General features: G+C 46.9%; 1 protein-coding gene across 5 annotated transcripts; it reads left to right on the top strand.

The window, feature by feature from the left end:
* Window positions 1-270: 270 nt before the first annotated feature.
* Window positions 271-19,148, top strand: stac (SH3 and cysteine rich domain). Of its 5 annotated transcripts, none has more exons than XM_030356574.1 (12): window positions 271-1,027; window positions 2,126-2,158; window positions 3,868-4,198; window positions 8,280-8,413; window positions 11,659-11,740; window positions 12,292-12,398; window positions 12,921-13,011; window positions 13,430-13,491; window positions 13,710-13,804; window positions 15,549-15,600; window positions 15,973-16,110; window positions 16,436-19,148. In XM_030356574.1, the coding sequence occupies exons 1-12, from the start codon at window positions 929-931 to the stop codon at window positions 16,532-16,534; spliced, it is 1,323 nt and encodes a 440-aa protein (XP_030212434.1). In that variant the 5' UTR covers window positions 271-928; the 3' UTR covers window positions 16,535-19,148. The 5 variants fall into 5 exon arrangements, with proteins under 5 accessions (XP_030212434.1, XP_030212433.1, XP_030212432.1 ...); XM_030356573.1 differs by having other exon boundaries at window positions 272-1,027; window positions 3,874-4,198; window positions 13,704-13,804; XM_030356572.1 differs by having other exon boundaries at window positions 272-1,027; window positions 13,704-13,804.
* Window positions 19,149-19,671: the final 523 nt, after the last annotated feature.

Genomic DNA, 19,671 nt, shown 5'->3' with positions numbered 1-19,671 from the left:
CATTCATATCATATCAAATTAAAAACCCTTCCCACTACTGTGACAACAACATATCCCACCTCCCACCACTCCCAGTTCTGTGACAACATATCCCACCTCCGATCACTCCCACTACTGTGACAACACCACACCCAACCTCCAATCATCACTCCCACTACTTTGACAACAACACACCCCACCTCCCACCTCTCCAAGAACTGTGACAGCAACAATCCCCCCCCCCCCCCCGCCCCCCTCCCACCACTCACAGTACTTTGACAGCAACAAACCCCATCTCCCACCACTCCCAGTACTGTCTCCCAGCAGAAGAGGGACGACCCCATCCCATCTCCCGCCCACGTGAGCCCCCAGCCCCAGAGCCGAGCGCGAGACAAGACTCAGCTGGAGTCTGGACTTCAGCGCGAGCGCGAGCGGACGGAGCAGGAGAGCAGGAGACGAGCAGGAGAGCACGAGACGAGCACGAGAGCACGAGACGAGCAGTTCGGACGTGACGCGGAGAGCGAGAAGGAGTTTTGCTGAGAACGAGACGGAGTTCCGCTGAGAGCGAGACGGAGTTCTGCTGAGAGCGCGACGGAGTTCTTGACGGATTTCTGCTGAGCGCGCGAGAAAACGGAACTCACACCGAGACTCTGAAATAGGAGAAAATCTGTAATTATTTTATTTTGACTCCTCGGAACTTTTCGACTGTCGTCTTTTTTTTGCTCTTGATTGTGGAGGACTTCAGATGGATTTAGGTTATCACTAAAACAAGCTGAACACTGAATTTGAAGCTCGCGGATCGGTTCATTGGCGAGCCTGCATGCTGAGAACCAAGCAGCAGAACCTCAGCTCTGTTTTCCCTAGATCCTCCTGAGGAGCCACCGAGCTGGAGTACCTCAGCTCTGTGTACTTCACCGAGTAGGAGAACCTCAGCTCTGGGTTCTCTAGGATGATCCCTCCGGAGAGCATGGAGGAGCCCAGCGGGGGTGCGGAGAAGGGAGAGGAGACCCCTGCCTCACCGGTAGTCTCTCAGAGCCAGGAAACCAAGGTAACCGTCTGAGTATCTGTCCATGACACCCCCATCTCTCTATAGAGAGGTAACCAAGGTTACAGTCTGAGGATCAGTCCAGGACACCTCCACCTCTATCTATAGAGAGGTGGAGCCTCAAGCTAGGAGAGTCACGGCACCTCAATATCTATCTATAGAGAAGTCACTAAGGTAACAGCATGAGCATCAGTCCAGGACACTATAGAGTTCCTCCTCTATAGAGAGGAGGAGCCTCAAGCTAGGAGAGCAGACCCAGGCCTGAAATACGTTCAGTTTCTGGAATGAGTTTATTATTTATTAATATTATTTTTTATTGTAAGAGGAATGTGATATTGCTACTCTTCCCGTTTGTGTGGCACACAGAGAAGGATATATAAGTTCCTGGGCTTAAAATATAGTTTAGACAAACACCTCTAGTGTGAGCCATTAAAGTAGGCGATACAAACGATATGAAGCTCATTAAACCGTAAGAGTCTGACCCTGACATGGTGACCTTTCGTTCTGTAAAGGAACATTAAGACTTTGACCCTGACATGGTGAACCTTTTATTATAACGAGGAACAGTAAGAATTTGACCCTGACACGGTGAACCTTTCATTATAACGAGGAACAGTAAGACTTTGACCCTGACATGGTGAACCTTTCATTATAACGAGGAACAGTAAGACTTTGACCCTGACATGGTGAACCTTTTGTTCTTCTGGTTGTCCGTACCAGTTGTCTGTGGTTTCCAGGTCTTCATCATTCCTACTAAAACATATCACTGGGTGGTTCCAGGCCACCAGCCCTACTAATACATATCTCTGGGTGGTTCCTGGCCATGAGTCCTACTAAGACATATCTCTGGTCCTTAAGTCCTAATGGTCTCCTGGATGAACAACAGGTGAACAAGCCCTGGTGAAGCCAGAGAACGAGAGAGAGAATAATGATCTGTTTCAGACGTCAGGTGTTGTAACCAGCCTGCTGTACATGATATGTAATGCGTTTCGGTTCAGTGTTTTAAGGCAGGGTACTTTATGCTAAGTGTACTTTATGTTAAGTGTACTTTATGTTCTACATCCTGGCCCTCTGCCATCATGCTGTGTTTGTCCCTTAAAGAACTCATTGAGGCCGGAGCAGCAGAAACGGAAGGTGAGATGTGCTCCCATCTGAGGCGGGTTCCTCTTGTTGCCTGCTGTGTATCTGAGCCATAAGCTGTGTTTATGCATGTGTACAAGGTTAAAGTGGTTTGAAATGACAACTTGAATGCCATCAAATACTAAAATGAGTCACCAACTGAAATTAACACAAGGGAAACCCAATTAAAGTGAGTGATTCACCGCCAGTATTTGTCTCAATATACAACAATACAATCCTTTTTGGAATAAATACCCAATCATATGATTGTATCGTATGATGCTGCTTCATCCTCGTTGTTTCCTGTGCTGTGACGGGTCATTAAAATGGAGCGTTGACGTGGGTGTTCGGGGGTAAACTAATGGTCTAAATCGATTGGTCGGATGGACCAATCAATCAGTTGTCGTCATCACAAACACACAACAAACACAATGTTTTACTCCATATAGCCGCTGCTAAAACACTGTCTTACTCCATGACAGTTTTGCATGCTCATGTCCAACCTAACAACTAACAAACTGAATCATAATCATAACTAACTGTAGTAAAAACTAATTTTAAGTATACACTAGAACTGCTCATGAAAGAGTATATGTTGGTCACACCAAATCAGACTCTTTTACTGGAAGAAATAAGTTCTCAAAGCACTACTGAATGACTTGCATGCATAGTGCATGATGGCCTATTACCGTTAAACTGTAAGACGAGGAGGGGTCAGGCCCACATGATGAGAGAGAAGGGTGATGATGAGATAGAGAGGAACGATGGAAAACAACGACCTCTGAAGGATGATGATGAGATAGAGAGGAACCCTGGAGAACAATTACCTCTGAAGGGTGGAGCCCTGGAGAACAATGACCTCTGAAGGGTCATGAGGAGATAGAGAGGAACCCTGGACAACAATGACCTCTGAAGGGTCATGAGGAGGTAGAGAGGAACCCTGGAGAACAATGACCTCTGAAGGGTGATGATGAGATAGAGAGGAACCCTGGAGAACAATGACCTCTTAAGGGTGATGAGGAGATAGAGAGGAACCCTGTAGAACAATGACCTCTGAAGGGTGATGATGAGAGAGAGGAACCCTGGAGAACAATGACCTCTGAAGGGTGATGATGAGATAGAGAGGAACCCTGGAGAACAATGACCTCTGAAGGGTCATGAGGAGGTAGAGAGGAACGCTGGACTACAATATGAGAGAGAGGACTGATGAGATAGAGAGGAACGTTAAACTGTTAGATGAGGAGGGGTCAGTCCCACATGATGATAAAGAAGGTTGTGATGAGATAGAGACGAATGATGGACAACAGTGACCTCCTGGCATCTTAGTGATTATCCTGATGTGATCCATTGTCCTGCGCTCTGAGAACACATCAGCTTTTATGTGGCCCCAAGTGGCCCTAGGGCCCCCATGTGGCCCCTGCTGAATGAGGACACGCTGTAAGCAATCGACTTCTTGTCAGCCACAACTGTGCAGCAGAGATGAAGCATTACACCAGATGATCATTAAAGAATATTGTGCATAGGAATTTAGTAGACTTCAAATTATTAAGTCCAAATCACCGATTTGGACTTAATCTTCATAGCACACCAAAAACATCCAAAGCATTTCCCCGTCACTGCCCCTCTTTTGAATCTGCATGTCTCATCAGCTCCACCTCTCCTTCATAAACCTTCTTCACCTTTCTCCCACTCTTCTTCTCCTCTCACCCCCCCCCCCTTCCTAGCTACAGAGGCTGAAGCGCTCTCTGTCTTTCAAAACCAAGAGCGTCCGCAGCAAGAGCGCCGACAACTTCTTCAGGAGCAGCGGAGACCACAAGTCGGAGCTGCTGTCGGAGGTCAGCAGCAGCACGAGCCACCTCAACAGCCTGGCCCCGCCCCACAACCCCCACCACCACATCCCCCCCGTCCCGCCCGCCATCCCCTCCGCCCCCCCTCCGTCGTCCCGCTCCCCGTCGTCACGCAGCCCGTACACGTTGGACGCCGCCGGCCACTGCTTCATGGAGCACATCTTCAAGAAGCCCACCTTCTGCGACGTCTGCAACCACATGATCGTAGGTGAGGGCCTCCACTCGGTTCTCTGTTCTCGTGGGTGAGGACCCCCACTCTGTTCTCGTAGGTGAGGACCTCCACTCGGTTCTCTGTTCTCGTAGGTGAGGACCCCCACTCGGTTCTCTGTTCTCGTGGGTGAGGACCCCCACTCTGTTCTCTGTTCTCGTGGGTGAGGACCCCCACTCTGTTCTCTGTTCTCGTGGGTGAGGACCCCCACTCTGTTCTCGTAGGTGAGGACCCCCACTCTGTTCTCGTAGGTGAGGACCTCCACTCAGTTCTCTGTTCTCGTAGGTGAGGACCCCCACTCTGTTCTCTGTTCTCGTAGGTGAGGACCCCCGCTCTGTTCTCTGTTCTCGTGGGTGAGGACCCCCACTCTGTTCTCTGTTCTCGTGGGTGAGGACCCCCACTCTGTTCTCGTAGGTGAGGACCCCCACTCTGTTCTCTGTTCTCGTAGGTGAGGACCCCCGCTCTGTTCTCTGTTCTCTATTCTCTGCTCTCGGCCCGAGAGTGAGACGTGAGTGAACTCTTTGCCAGGATCATACGTGCACAACATTGTCTTCACGTGCACAACATTGTGGTCACGTGTACAACATATTCGTCACGTGCACAACATTGTGCTCACGTGCACAACATTGTGTTCACGTGCACAACATTGTGTTCACGTGCACAACATTGTGCTCACGTGCACAACATTGTGGTCACAAGCACAATATTGTCGTCATGTGCACACGTTTGACCCGGCATGCAGGGAATCAAGATCATTGGGATCCATTGATCCATGGTCAGGCTTTTGGGTCAGACTCTGGAACCAGTACAGTAGTGCTCCCAGTACACATAGAGAACAGACCAGTACACTAACGCATCTATAGGTCTTGTACCTCAAAGATAATTGATGTAAAATCCTAAATAAACGTAAATATACCCTAATCTAGGCTTATCAAAAACTTTGTTTGACAAATTATGAGAAATCTGATGATCAAATTAAATAAAAGGGTTAAGCAAGGAAAATATATGAACTACGGAAGATGAAATAGCAAAGTGGGAACTTAATTTAACCATAATGCATTTCTCTCATAGGGTTCGACACGTACCTAGATGATAGCTACAGCACTATGTTTTATTTACCAGATTAGACAGAGAGAATATGTATTTTATTAATTCCTGAAGTTGAAGACGTCACCTAAGAGTATTTGGAGTATTCAACTAATATACATATCTTATTACTGCCACAAATCTTGTCTATTTACATTGAAACTTCTGTTTGAAATGAAGTGTCATCTATTATGAGCAACCAGAACCACATTCATTTTCCTAATGATAAATTCATGTATTAAGTATTCTTACTAAATGCATGAAGTTTTAAATATTAAGTATCCTTACTAAATGCATGCCATAGAGAGGTAGAGGTTTTAACCCTCCACTCGTTTGAATGCTCTGTGATTCACAAGGTTTGATTCCTGGCTTTCTGCTGGAAAACAACTCGTGAAATGTGTTTTCCAGGTTGGTGCTTGGAAGTGAGTGAGTCAGTTTCCAGAAAAGCAGGTTGACCTTAATTGAGTTGCATCACAGTTAAATGATGCTAATCCTTCCTGGGGATGAATTCACTGTATGCGGTTTCTTGAGGAAAGTTCTTTGCAGGACAAACTTCTGCCCTTTTCATATCATGTTCAAATCAGCGTTTTTCTAATAATTCTCAGTAGGATTGCATCACAACACCATGAAGCCAGCTGACCCTCTGCATGTGTTTATCACAGATTTGGACATGAAGTCTGCGCCAACATTTACATTCTAACCGTAGCTAAAGACGTTCCTAAGCAATCGGAACATTTCATCCTGTGTTGATCATAATTATGTTGCGCTTTAATAACTTTTTCACGCATGGAATTAGATTGTTGTAACTTGATTGGGTCATGGCGTTTAACCAAATGACTTTAACACTTTCATAGTAACACATTTCACAGAGCAACATTATATCCCTGTTTTTTCTCATACAAAAAACTGTTGTATGAGTTGTGTGTGTGGAGGGTAGTTATGGTGTTTAGCTCTCTGTATTACACAGAGTTTAAGGGTTAGGGTTAACCCCAGTGCTGTGTGTTTACCTCTCTGTAGAACACAGAGCTGTAGGGTTAGTGTTAACCCTGTGTTTCCCTCTCTACAGAACACAAAGCTGTAGGGTTTGGGTTAACCCCAGTCCTTCGGGTTTGGTCTTGTGCTCCAGAGGAACACATTGGATGTTGTCTGACTTCAACATCCTGTGCTGTTTTTTTGTTTATAATCTTCCACATTGTCCACATTGTGTCACGACCCGAATGTAAAGTTCTGTCAGTGAGACAAAAATAAACCAGAGGTTGAACAGAAACACGTCTCCAGACCAGTACAGACCAGTCCTACTGACCAGTTCTACAGACCAGTCCTACCCTCCAGACCAGTACAGACCAGTCCCAGAGACTAATCCTACAGACCAGTCCTACCACTACAGAAAGGTCCTACATACCAGTCTCACCAGTACGGACCAGTCCTACAGACCAGTGCTACAGACCACTCCAACCATTACAGACCAGTCCTACAGACAAGTCCAACCACTGCATACCAGTCCTACAGATCAGTCCTACAGACCAGTCCTACCACTACAGACCAGTCCTACCACTACAGACCATTCCTAAAGGCCAGTCCTACAGGCCAGTCCTACCACTACAGACCAGTCCTACCTCTACAGACCATTCCTAAAGGCCAGTCCTACAGGCCAGTCCTACCACTACAGACCAGTCCTACAGACCAATCCTACCCTCCAGACCAGTAGATCAATTAATTCTTCACGCGTCCACATTTTAGAGTGGAAAGAGGGAGAGCCACAGCAAGAGAACGGGTCACACAGAGAGACCGGGTCACACAGAGAGACCGGGTCACACAGAGAGACCGGGTCACACAGAGAGACCGGGTCACAGCAGGGCCCATGCTCATTGGTTCATCAATGAATCACCGGGGGCTGTGAGCTGCCAGACAGCAACCAATCACAACACTGAGGTCTCTCTCTACTGTGATCTATGTCACCAAGTCTGCCTGTCTGTCTCGCTATCCTTCCACTGTATATTTATCTCAGTCCATCATGTCAACTTCCTCCGCTATGGCAATTTAAAACTCATAACACATTGGCCGTCCACACACGCACACACATGGGCACACACACACACACGGGCACACACACACACACACACACACACAGACACACACACACACACACACACACACACACACACACACACACACACACACACACACACACACACACACACACACACACACACACACACACACACACACACACACCTCAGGTCTGTCTTTGTTTAATGTGTGTGGTTTGACGTGGTGTGAGGAGGCGTCAGTTGTGAAGCAGATATATCCTATGTTCAATAGAAAGTTGATGGAGTCATGTGATGTAGAAGATGATTGACCGAAGTATTGTGATCAGGTTAATGTGATCGTTAGGAATAATGGATTTGAACAATCAATGGTTTGATAGGGTCGATAACCAGCAGTTCTGCTTTAGTATAGATTTGACATTCCTTCTGTGAGCTGTGGAGACCAGATGTTATCTACGGATGGTCGGCTTAGCTCAGCGGGGTGACTTGTAACCAGAAGGTCGCTAGTTCGATTCCCCGGCTCCCCCACGCTGAGTTTCAAGGTATCCCTGAGCGAGAAGCCTCACCCTAAGTGCTCCCGAGGAGCTGGCCGTCTCCTTTTGTGGTTGACTCCGCCATCAGTGTGTGTATGAATAGCTGCAAGTCGCTATTGATAAAAGCATCTTCTAAATGTAAATTCAGGCCTTCTTTGTTTTCAAATCGTTCCTTATTATCTTTGTGTCCTTTGACTGTTTAAAACAGACTGGGTACGGGTTGTGACTCACTTGTGCATTCCTCTACAGTCCATCATCAACACCCCTCAACGGGACCATAATATTTATTTAGTTTTTCTTTACATAAGTCTGTGGGCGTGTTTGTACTGTATTTCTCGGCGTACGCTAACCTTACATGTCTATGTGTGTGTGTGTGTGTGTGTGTGTGTGTGTGTGTGTGTGTTTCTCCATTAGGAACGACGGCCAAGCATGTGGTATTCCTGGCGGGGAACACAGCCAAGCACGGCCTGCGTTGCAAAGCCTGCAAGATGAGCCTGCACCATAAGTGTGAGCACGGTGTGGGGCGACAGCGCTGTCAGGGCAAGCTGGTAAGACCCCCCCCCCCCCACCCTCCACGCTGCCTGGGGACGCCCCCAGGCCGCCCCCACACACACACACACACACACACACACACACAGGGTTCACACACATGGGGGACAGATGGTGAATGCCTACTGCGGTAGAACCACAGAAGATGCGTGGGATGGCGCCGTTTCAGACACTACGCTTAATTGCTGCTATTTATTATTCCCCTACCTCTGAAAATAGTTAGCCTATTTGTGGTTCTGTTTGTTAGTGACTGAATATAAACTGAATATAAAGCCGGCACATCATCACGAGTGATCTGGCCGTCGTCTTCATCCTAAAGTGTAAAGTGCCAGTGCTGAGTGGGACTGCTGTGTTAAGAACTTCTATCCAGGGGCCTCCGTGAACCAGCATGAAGAACGGCCTCACGGCCAGCAGGTTAGACCGACAGAGAGCATAGATCATCAATAGATCATTCATAGATCATCAATAGATCATTCATAGATCATCAATAGATCATTCAAAGATCATCCATAGATCATTAATCGATCACTCATAGATCATTCATAGATAACACATATAGATAACACAGATAGAAAACAGTCTATGAAGGTAGAATAAGATCGGTAGACTAAACAGGCACCAGGTGCTCTGTCCTGCCCTACAGACGCTGTGTAACACGCAGGGCTAGAAGGCTTTTAGCTAGAAGACATGAAAGACTAGAAGGCTTTTACTAGGAGGCTTTTAGTTAGAAGACATGAAGAAAAAGAAGGCTTTTACTAGAAGGTTTTTAGCTAGAAGACATGAAGGACTAGAAGGCTTTTACTACAAGGCTTTTAGCCAGAAGATATAATGGACTAGAAAGCTTTCAGCTAGAAGACATATGGACTAGAAGGCTTTTAGATAGAAGACATAAAGGGCCACACACGTCCGGCATAGAGTCATCCACTGTTTTGTAGATTAGACTATTGTAGACCGTTTGGAGATGATTCATCTTATTCAGAGAAGTCAATGGAAGGAGATGTCTCTGGAGGATCTGTGTGGGATGTGTAATATCTCAGTCAACAACATGATCCCGGTTGTAGATAAAGAAAAACCTCAACTGAAAACCTTTTGCTGCTCATCAGCTATGATCAATCTGTGCTTTATATACTGAATTATGGTCTGTCATCATTATAACGGGATGATTATTGAGATTGGTTACTGATGTGATTAAGACTTGGCATAACACACAACGCCCCACTCCTTGTACCGCTCTCCTTCTCCCTCTCTCTCGCCCTCTCTCTCTTTTTCCACCTCTCGTTCACACACACACACACACACACACACACACACACACACACACACATACACACAGTTTGTGGGCGTAGCAGTGAGGGGGCTGGTGATGAGTGGGTCAGGCTGTGCAGGCTGGAGGCTGGCTGTTTTTCCAGGGGGGAAGTGGTCATGAATGGATGTGCCAAAAACCACTCGTCATTTTGCCATCTCCCATTACAGACCAGAGAACTGGCCAGCACCAGTTTAGGTTTTGTCTTTATGTACGACCACGACGGGACTTTAAGTCGAACACACATTGGCAATCGCACACATATGCAAGCAAATAACAACCACACAAACGCATGCAGCACATACGCACGTGCGTGCGTTACTGAGAAACAAAGACTAATCCTCCTTTGAATCGCGCTGCCAAGGTCTTGCTTCCTTTGGATATGTTCTGGATGCCAGGCGTTTCCATCGCTTATCTTTTGTAATGACTTGGAGAGAGTCAACATCACCCTAACATGGAGAAGGCTGGACTCAGTAGACACAGAGAGTTGTACACTGATACAATCTGATACAATTCTACTTCATGTTTTCCTCCATGAAAAGAGTGATTTGAATGTTCCATGCTGACATTAAACACAGAGAGATGGCCAGGACGTCCCTCCCTGTGTTTCATGGTAACTCTTGCCTGTTCTACCGTGACTCATAACTCAGTTTTACCGAGCTTGAAGACTCCCTGCTTGGAGAGATAGGATCAGCTCAGTGGAAAATAAGTTGAAAGGTCACGCATAAAACAGGAAGCCTCCCCAGAGGATACAACTCTAAATTAGGGTTTCAACTCGCACACTACTTCTCAAGCCTGTTTCTCTTGGCCAAAACAACTTTTAGTTTATCATCTGTGTATTTGGATTTCATAAATCACCACAATACGATCATCTGTGAAATATCTGCCGTTGACGTCCCTAATGTTGGCTGCTTAGTAGCTCCTGATTCTCAGTGAGGCAGTGGCTTGTATCAGCGACCGACCGCGTGTTCTGAAACACGTTATTAAAGAGCTAGGTATGGAAGAGGTGGACGAGTTACAGGACTTCTTCAGAGAGACCTTGTCTCTGAAGAACTGGAGGAGGCTGACCCCTAGAGGGAAGTGTTTCTCCGCTGCGTTGGGACCTAGAGAGCGAGACAAGGACGTTTAGTGGCCCCTGGGGTCGAGTTGAACCTCAATACACAACAACCCCTCACTGGACAGGAAAACATAAACCAGGACACACTGCCGCCAACAACTGAAACAACTGAAAAATAATAAAACATAGATGTTTCAGCTGTGCAAATGAGAATAGAGCATGTGCTAACGTGTAGCATGTTGCTATTATGTGATGCTCTGTGGGAGCAATAGTGCATGTGCTAATGTGTAGAATGTTGCTACTATTCAATGCTCTGTGGGAGCAATAGAGTATGTGCTAACGTGTAGCATGTTGCTACTATGCAATGCTCTGTGGGAGCAATAGGCCTAATCTTCCAATCACAAGATAATAATAGTAACTCACACAGTAATTTGATCTGTCCTAAATTGTGTGTCTGGATAAACTCTGGGAGAAATATTTGGGCCGCTTCTGAAATTCCTTTGTGAGCAATCTGATGCATGGTTCTGTAAGATTACAAATATAAAGCAGAACAGAGTATGAGTCGTATTGCATTACGATTATAACTTGGCAAAATTTCACTCAAGCTTAAATTTGTTTTGGTTGTCACTTTTTAATCTGCATGCATTGTGATTACACATTATTTTTTGCTATCCCAGTCTAGTGGTTTTCCAAACAGAACCAGTGATTCAGCTGTGCACATTGAGAAGAGCAGGCCTTTGGGGCTGTGAATTCAGTGCTGTGACCTTCGGTGCTGTGACCTTCGGTGCTGTGACCTTCGGTGCTGTGACCTTCGGTGCTGTGACCTTCAGTGCTGTGACCTTCAGTGCTGTTCCACTGACACTTCTCTCCTCTCCCCCTGTCAGCCCAAAGGCTTCCGCCGCTACTACAGCTCCCCTTTGCTGATCCAGGAACAGTTCGGATGCATCAAAGAAGTCATGCCTATCGGTAAAACATCTCTCCATCCTTTTAACCAAGTGGTACATAGTTGTAAATTGTAATTTCTACTGAGTAGGACACAATGTAGAGTTGATCACTAAACGCTGTTTGATTAAGAATACCATTCAACTCAAGGATACACGATCCCTAAGTCTCTGGTGTGATACGATCCCTAAGTCTCTGGTGTCATACATGGTCGATATGTCTCTGTGTGATACGATCCCTAAGTCTCTGATAAGGTCCCTACGTCTCTGGTGGGATACGGTCCCTAAGTCTCTTGTGTGATACGGTCCCTAAAGTCTCTGATACTGTCCCTACGTTTCTGGTTTGATACGGTCCCTAAGTCTCTGTGTGATACGCTCCCTAAGTCTCTGTGTGATACGATCCCTAAGTCTCTGTCTGATACGGTCCCTAAGTCTCTGTCTGATACGGTCCCTAAGCCTCTCTGTGATACGGTCCATAAGTCTCTCGTGTGATAAGATCCCTAAATCTTTGGTGTGATACGGCCCCTAAGTCTCTGATACGGTCCCTAAGACTCTGTGTCCTCTGGTTCTCCTCAGCGTGCGGCAACAAGGTGGACCCGGTGTACGAGGCCCTCAGGATGGCCACGTCTCTGGCCCAGAAGGCCAAGAGGCCCAGCGGCTCAGACTCGTCTCTCAGAAGCTCGGTCAGATTCTGGTCATTGGAATATCATTATTATTACTGTGTTACATGATCAGGGGTATTGTTTAAGTTTTGCGTTGTGTTAAAAGAAAGTTTTCCATTCATATCAAAATAGTTGAGTAAAGCATTTTCTAGTAGGTGGGCTACATTAGGTTCTATGTTCTTCATTAAATATGTTCTATGTTCTATATGTTCTATGTTCTGTGTTATGTTAGGCTACATTAGGTTCATAGCGTCTCTAATAAAGTGCATTCAGGACACTGAACGGGTGATGTCAGTGGAGCAATTCCTTTCTCTTTACGACTCTTTGGACTGGCCCCACCCTAGCGCGCCATCTCAAGGGGTGCTAGGGGGTGAGACTTTTGGGGGAGGCTGTGGGAGACGCTGGGGGGGGTGAAACAACAACATTTTGTCTTCTTTACTCGCCATCAATACTACCTTTGGTTTTGCGTGTGAAACGCGTTTGAGCCCAAGTTTGAGGTGTGTTTGTGTGTTTGTGTGTTTGTGTGTATGTGTTCTGTTTCAGACCACTGACTTGGACCAGTATGACGCTTGCCCTGAGGAAACAGCAGGCCACAGCAGCGGCTGCAACCCGTCCAGGGAGCCCAGTGATGAGGGTGGGTCTAGGTCCAGGCCCAGTGATGAGGGTGGGTCTAGGCCCAGTGATGAGGGTGGGTCTAGGTCCAGGCCCAGTGATGAGGGTGGGTCTAGGTCCAGGCCCAGTGATGAGGGTGGGTCTAGGTCCAGGCCCAGTGATGAGGGTGGGTCTAGGTCTAGGCCCAGTGATGAGGGTGGGTCTAGGTCTAGGCCCAGTGATGAGGGTGGGTCTAGGTCCAGGCCCAGTTATGAGGGTGGGTCTAGGTCAAGGCCCAGTGATGAGGGTGGGTCTATGTCTAGGCCCAGTGATGAGGGTGGGTCTAGGTCTAGGCCTAGTGATGAGGGCGGGTCTAGGTCTAGGCCCAGTGATGAGGGCGGGTCTAGGTCTAGGCCCAGTGATGAAAGTGGGTCTAGATCTAGATTTTGTTTTCTCCTCAGTCTTCAGAGTCCTGGCGAACGGCTCAGAGCGATACGAGACAGAAGGGAAGTTTCAGAATCTGGTAAGAAACACATCAACGAAAAGAAGAGCAAAAAGAACCAATTCATGCAAGAACACAGAGGAAAGTGGAAAGATCATACTCATAAAAGTCTGTGTGTGTGTGTGTGTGTGTGTGTGTGTGTGTGTGTGTGTGTGTGTGTGTGTGTGTGTGTGTGTGTGTGTGTGTGTGTGTGTGTGTGTGTGTGTGTGTGTGTGTGTGTGTGTGTCCTCTAGGAGCAGGAGAGACTGGCGCTGCAGAAGGACGTTCTCCAGCTGAACACCTATGTGGCGCTGTTCAGCTTCACCCCTCTGGACCTCCACGACCTGGAGATGAGGTCAAACACACACACGCACACACACACACGCACGCACACGCAAGCACGCACGTGCGCACGCACACACACACACACACACACACACACGCAGACACACACAAATACGAACTAAGGGTCTCTAAATCTGTCTATTCCTTGAAGCTTTGAAATAAGTGAAGCGAAGTGGGGTGCATGAGATGAGATGTCTGCTATTGACCGGACAGTAAATGATCTCAAACAGATCAGTCACCATGATGGCACCAAATTAGCAATAATGGAAGTCTTTTTACAATTGATGTTATTGCTGAAAGAGATATATATATATATATATATATATATATATGTAAAAAAAACTTCTTTCCTCGTCTGTCTAAGAAGACAGAACTCCATCCTGGGGGTAATCACAACTTTATTCAGTCAACTAGTGAGGACAACGTTGCCACGAATAGATTCACCTAATTATCTAATTAACTTCCTTTTTGAAGGGTGGGTTTATAAATATAATTCATGTCCTGATTGCAAGCACCTGACAGGTTATAAATATCTCGTCATTCATCCTGATAAGGTAGCTATAGATAACCCTTCAAACTACCTTCATTCAGTTGACCTCCAACCATGATTTCTCCTGTGTTGGAGCCAAATGTGTCAATCTGCTTTGATGTCTTCAGTTCTCTGAGCCCACAACATATTTCCCTTCCTCTCTGGAGATGCCATCATAGTTATCAGCTCCTTGAAACAAACTCCATTTAGCGGGCGTCCTACTCACTACCTTCTGCTCTTGGGAGGCCATGATTGGCCAGATAGAAACCATGTGTCACCTCAAGCCCAATAGGTCCTGGAGGACCTCTATCTCATGGTAGGAGAGATCTCCTCACTCCCAATAGAAACATCTCAAGCCGAAACATCCTTCATCAATCATAACGAACTTCCTTTAGAAAGCAGACAGTGTTTGTGTAGGACATCCACCCCCAAAGTGTTCTCATAGATAGTAATCCTCTAATCAAACCTCCACTCAGTGTTTGGGTTTCAGTTCCAGGTTAAAATGTATCATAAACAAAAGCAGAATAAAGATAAGAAAAGATATTGAGGGAATTGGTCGATGCCAAGTGAGTTAGCATCTCACACCTACTCACATCTCCTCTAACCTCACTCCTCCTCTGACCTCACTCCTCCTCTGACCTCACTCCTCCTCTGACCTAACACCTCCTCTGACCTAACACCTCCTCAGACCTCACACCTCCTCTGACCTCACACCTCCTCTAACCTCACTCCCCTCTGACCTAACACCTCCTCAGACCTCCTCCGACCTCACACCTTCTCTGACCTCACACCTCCTCTCACCTCCTCTGACCTCACATCTTCTCTGACCTCACACCTCCTCACTACTCATCTGACCTCCTCTGACCTCACACCTCCTCTGACCTCTGACCCCAACCCTTCCCCCCGCTGCCCGCTCTGAAATATCTCCGCCCTGTGATCCATTTGCCCGGGGGAAAGTCTAAACCGTTAACTAGACCTGAGGCGTCTCCACTCAGAGGTGGTCTCTGAGTGGTGGCAGAGGCTGTGGCTTTGAGCAGATGTTTGTAATCATGACAGTCAGGTTGAATCCAAGGGTGCTGATGTCCGGGAGAGAGACGCTCCACTGAACGTATAAAACCAAACTAACAGGACGCCTTGCCTATAAAGAAAGAAGAATGTCCCCTTCACCACTTCTCAAGTAAAAGAAAAGTATCATAAAACTGAATGAGGTTTTTGTGCTTCACAGACCAGGAGACCGGATTCTACTGGCTGATGACTCCAACGACGACTGGTGGAAGGCATGTTACTCATTACTCAACTGAACACGCTTCATCAAGCTTGGCTCAGGATGCTTTAGCCTCTCCCTCTCCCTGGTCCAATGCCCTGTGAGCAGGCTGATCCTCACAGAGGATCAGCTGTGGGTGACAGGGGAACTGATAAATGAGGATACAAAAGGGCCAATCGGAGGCTCCGCAGACCGGCTGAGAAACCATGAAGATGTCTTAATGTTTTGTTGTTAGCCCAGAGTGCGCGCCAAACAGATGAGTGCTGAGGCTGGAGCATCGATGGTCTGTCGCTACAGAGCGACACGTTGCTATCTAGATCATGGCATGTAAAAATAGAGGAGCTCATGGTCTGCATTATTAATGACGTGACGTTTCTTTGTTCAGGGAGTGATCGAGGACCGGGTGGGCTTCTTCCCGGCTGCCTACGCACAGCAGGTGGGGGCTGGGGACTCCGTGTTCAGGTGCAGCAGGACCTTCATCGGCTGCAAGGAGCAGGGACAGATCACTCTCAAGGAGGGACAGGTAGGAACCTTCCTCTGTGAGTCTTACCTAAATATATACTGCATATATTTATATATTTGGTTTGATACTTGGTTTGGTTTGAGGTTTTGGTGTGATACCCGGTCTGCCTTGAGGTTGTGGGCAGATACTTACAAAAAGGTTCATTCATCAGTCAGTGAGCAGCTCCTTCCAGTCCCTCCCTGCAGACCCTGGCTGGTTCTAGAAACAGAACAATGCTATAACACACACCAGGCGATCAGAGACATTACACACGTGTCTCCAACATGTGGATGAGGAGGAAGGCGTCAGGGCTGCCCTCACATCGTGTCTCTTCTACTCCCTCTAGATCTGTGTGAGCAGCGAGGTGGAGCAGAGCGGCTTCATCAAGGTGGCCAGCGGAAAGAAGAGAGGCTTCGTTCCTACTGATGTTCTGGAGAACATCTGAGAGAGAGAGAGAGAGAGAGAGAGAGAGAGAGAGAAAGAGAGGGAGAGGGAGAGGGAGAGGGATGGAGAGAGAGAATGGAAGAGAGAGAGAGAATGGAAGAGAGTCGTGAGGCAGCTGGGACCCTAAAGCGGTCAGGCTTCCTTGGAAGGACAGCGGAGGAAGATGTGTGGAGCAGCTTCAGTACGCACCAGAGATCCTGGGGGAGGTGACAGAGGACGCCTCCATCACTGTGGGAGGAGCCCCTCAGCTCAAAGAGTGCAGCGCTGTGACGGGGGCCACTGGACCCCCATCTGGTCCGGGCCCTTGATACTTCATTATCCAGGCTTTAAAAACATCACTCTTGTTTCTCCTCAGTTAATCGGTAACACTTCTCAGAAAGGTCCGTTCATTTAGGAGTTATAAACATTAATATGTAGCATTAGCATAGGGGTGAGGGTTACTAGTTTAGGGTTAGTGGGTTAGGGTTAGTGGGTTATGGTTAGTGGGTAATGGTTAGTGGGTTAGGGTTAGTGGGTAATGGTTTGGGTTACAGGTAGTGGGTTATGGTTAGTGGGTTAGGGTTAGTAGGTAAGGATTAGTGGGTTATGGTTAGTGGGTTATGGTTAGTGGGTATAAGGATTAGTGGGTTATGGTTAGTAGGTTAGGGTTAGTAGTGGGTTGGGGTTGGTAGAGGGTTAGGGTTAGTAGGTCAGGGTTAGTATATTTTGGCTAGGTGGTTGGGGTAAGTAGGGGGTTATGGTTAGTGGGTTAGCGGGGCTAGGGCGAGGATTTCTCTGGCATGCGCCGGTAGATTATCCACAGCAGCAGAATGTATTTCTTTACTGATCGAAGTAGCTATTGCAAGACATTATAAAGGATCAAATGCAAAAATAAATAGGTATATTTCTTTACATTTCAAAACTAAAATCTAGCAGTTAAGCCTACAGGAACACAGTCACACAGACGGGTATATAAACAGCCTGGAGAAAGATTAAAGACTGTCTTTTTGTAATGGGCTCGTTTTTACGAGACATTACCAAGTGCTGTTCCTCATGTCCAGTTTTGGCTCTTCTCTGGAGGTTCCTCTGTGTGGCGGAGTGGGGAGGACCCCCAAAGGCATGAGAGGCTTTAATAGGCAGGCAGCGTAACGTACAGCGCCCTACAGTATACGTCTCTACTGTAAGACCCTCAGAGGACTAGTTTAGTACTCGTCTTACCTCCTTCAATCCACAAAACAATATCTAGAATCAATAGCAGGCTTTTCCTATGAGTTAAAGGGACCTTTCATTGATGTTTGAAACTCTAATTTCCGTGTTTTAGGTGTGAGAATGGCCATAAGGCTTACATTGCGTTCCAATATGATCTGTACTACTTTGAGAAACACCATGAAGTGCACGTCCCATGGAACCGTTGATGCACTATGGTAACATGGTAACCGTGGTAACCAGGACCGCCTCTTACACCTGCTCAGAGGTTAGGGTTAGGGGATTCAAGGCTGGGTTAGGGTTAGGGGATTCGAGGCTGGGTTAGGGTTCGAGGCTGTCTTCACCCCCTCCTCCTGGCCGTCCTCCACTGGAGGACGGCCGTAAACTGGGAGCAGGCGACAGAAACGCCCTTACGGGCCAGGGAGGGGAGTGAGAGGTGAGCTTAGCAGAGTGACACGTGGGAGGGGAGTGAGAGGTGAGCTTAGCAGAGGGACACGTGGGAGGGGAGTGAGAGGTGAGCTTAGCAGAGGGACACGTGGGAGGGGAGTGAGAGGTGAGCTTAGCAGAGTGACACGTGGGAGGGGAGTGAGAGGTGAGCTTAGCAGAGTGACACGTGGGAGGGGAGTGAGAGGTGAGCTTAGCAGAGGGACACGTGGGAGGGGAGTGAGAGGTGAGCTTAGCAGAGTGACACGTGGGAGGGGAGTGAGAGGTGAGCTTAGCAGAGGGACACGTGGGAGGGGAGTGAGAGGTGAGCTTAGCAGAGTGACACGTGGGAGGGGAGTGAGAGGGGAGCGTAGCAGAGTGACACGTGAGAGGGGAGTGTAGCAGACTGACACGTGTCCCAGGAGTGAGAGGAGAGTGTAGCAGACTGACACGTGTCCCAGGAGTGAGAGGAGAGTGTAGCAGACTGACACGTGTCCCAGGAGTGAGAGGAGTGTAGCAGACTGACACATGGGAGGGGAGTGTAGCAGAGTGACACGTGCATCACCTACAGAGCCACCCTCAATAGGTCGCTCAGTAGGAGACTCAAGAAGAAAACCAAACCATGATCCGGAGTAGCATTGAACCTGGTCTTAATCTCGGATCTCATGACGTGGGTCAGCAATCTTAACAAACGACTGGTGTTAATCACAGCGTGACACTTCACATTTGTGTTAAAAAGTCAACGTTTAATCATGCTGAAGTGAATGAATTCTTTGAATAAGACTTGAGGCCCATCCTACTTGTGTAGCAGACATGAAGCCATCTGTCCTCACCTTCTGTTTCCTCTGATCCACATAACAAGGCTTTGCTATGACAGTATTATAGATATAACATCAGATGGGATATATTTAGTTATTGCTTAAATGTAATCATAATCCTGGGATTTATTTGGTTCATAACACTTCAATGACGATGTATACACAAGATTAAAATGTTTTAAAGTTTTGCTTGATTTGTCAGTATTCTGATTTTTGATTTATTTTTCAGATCAAATCGATTTCAATGTACCCCCATGCTATTTCTATTTCTATTTATTTTTTTATAAAGGATCTAATCGTGCAGCTAAGACGATTGTATTTCTCTTTGACTACTAAGACCGATACTTGGTAGGCAAATTATCACCATGCAGGTTTTGTAATAGGAATGTAAACTGTATTTTAAGAAATTGACATCCATGTTTCTTCCACATCATACTACTTAAGCCTCCATGCCCTGTGTAAGACAAATCAAAGATAATTTGACTCTAGCTCCCTCCAGTGGTCAACTTAGTTTTCGCAGATGTTTGCACCGATAATACACAATTATATAAATATTGAACAAAGTACAGACACTTGGTCAACGTCCTGACAAAAAATTAAAGATGCGGATTAAAGTATTAAAGAGTTAAAGATATAAATACTGAAGAGCTTCCTCTTCCAAGAGGTCACCACGACAGCATATACAGTTTGATGGTGTGAGATTAGCCTTTGT

Source organism: Gadus morhua, chromosome 5 (assembly GCF_902167405.1).
Source record: "Gadus morhua chromosome 5, gadMor3.0, whole genome shotgun sequence".
Lineage (NCBI taxonomy): Eukaryota > Metazoa > Chordata > Actinopteri > Gadiformes > Gadidae > Gadus > Gadus morhua.
The sequence above is the reverse complement of the archived record's forward strand: the minus strand, read 5'-3'. Positions and strand labels throughout refer to the sequence as shown.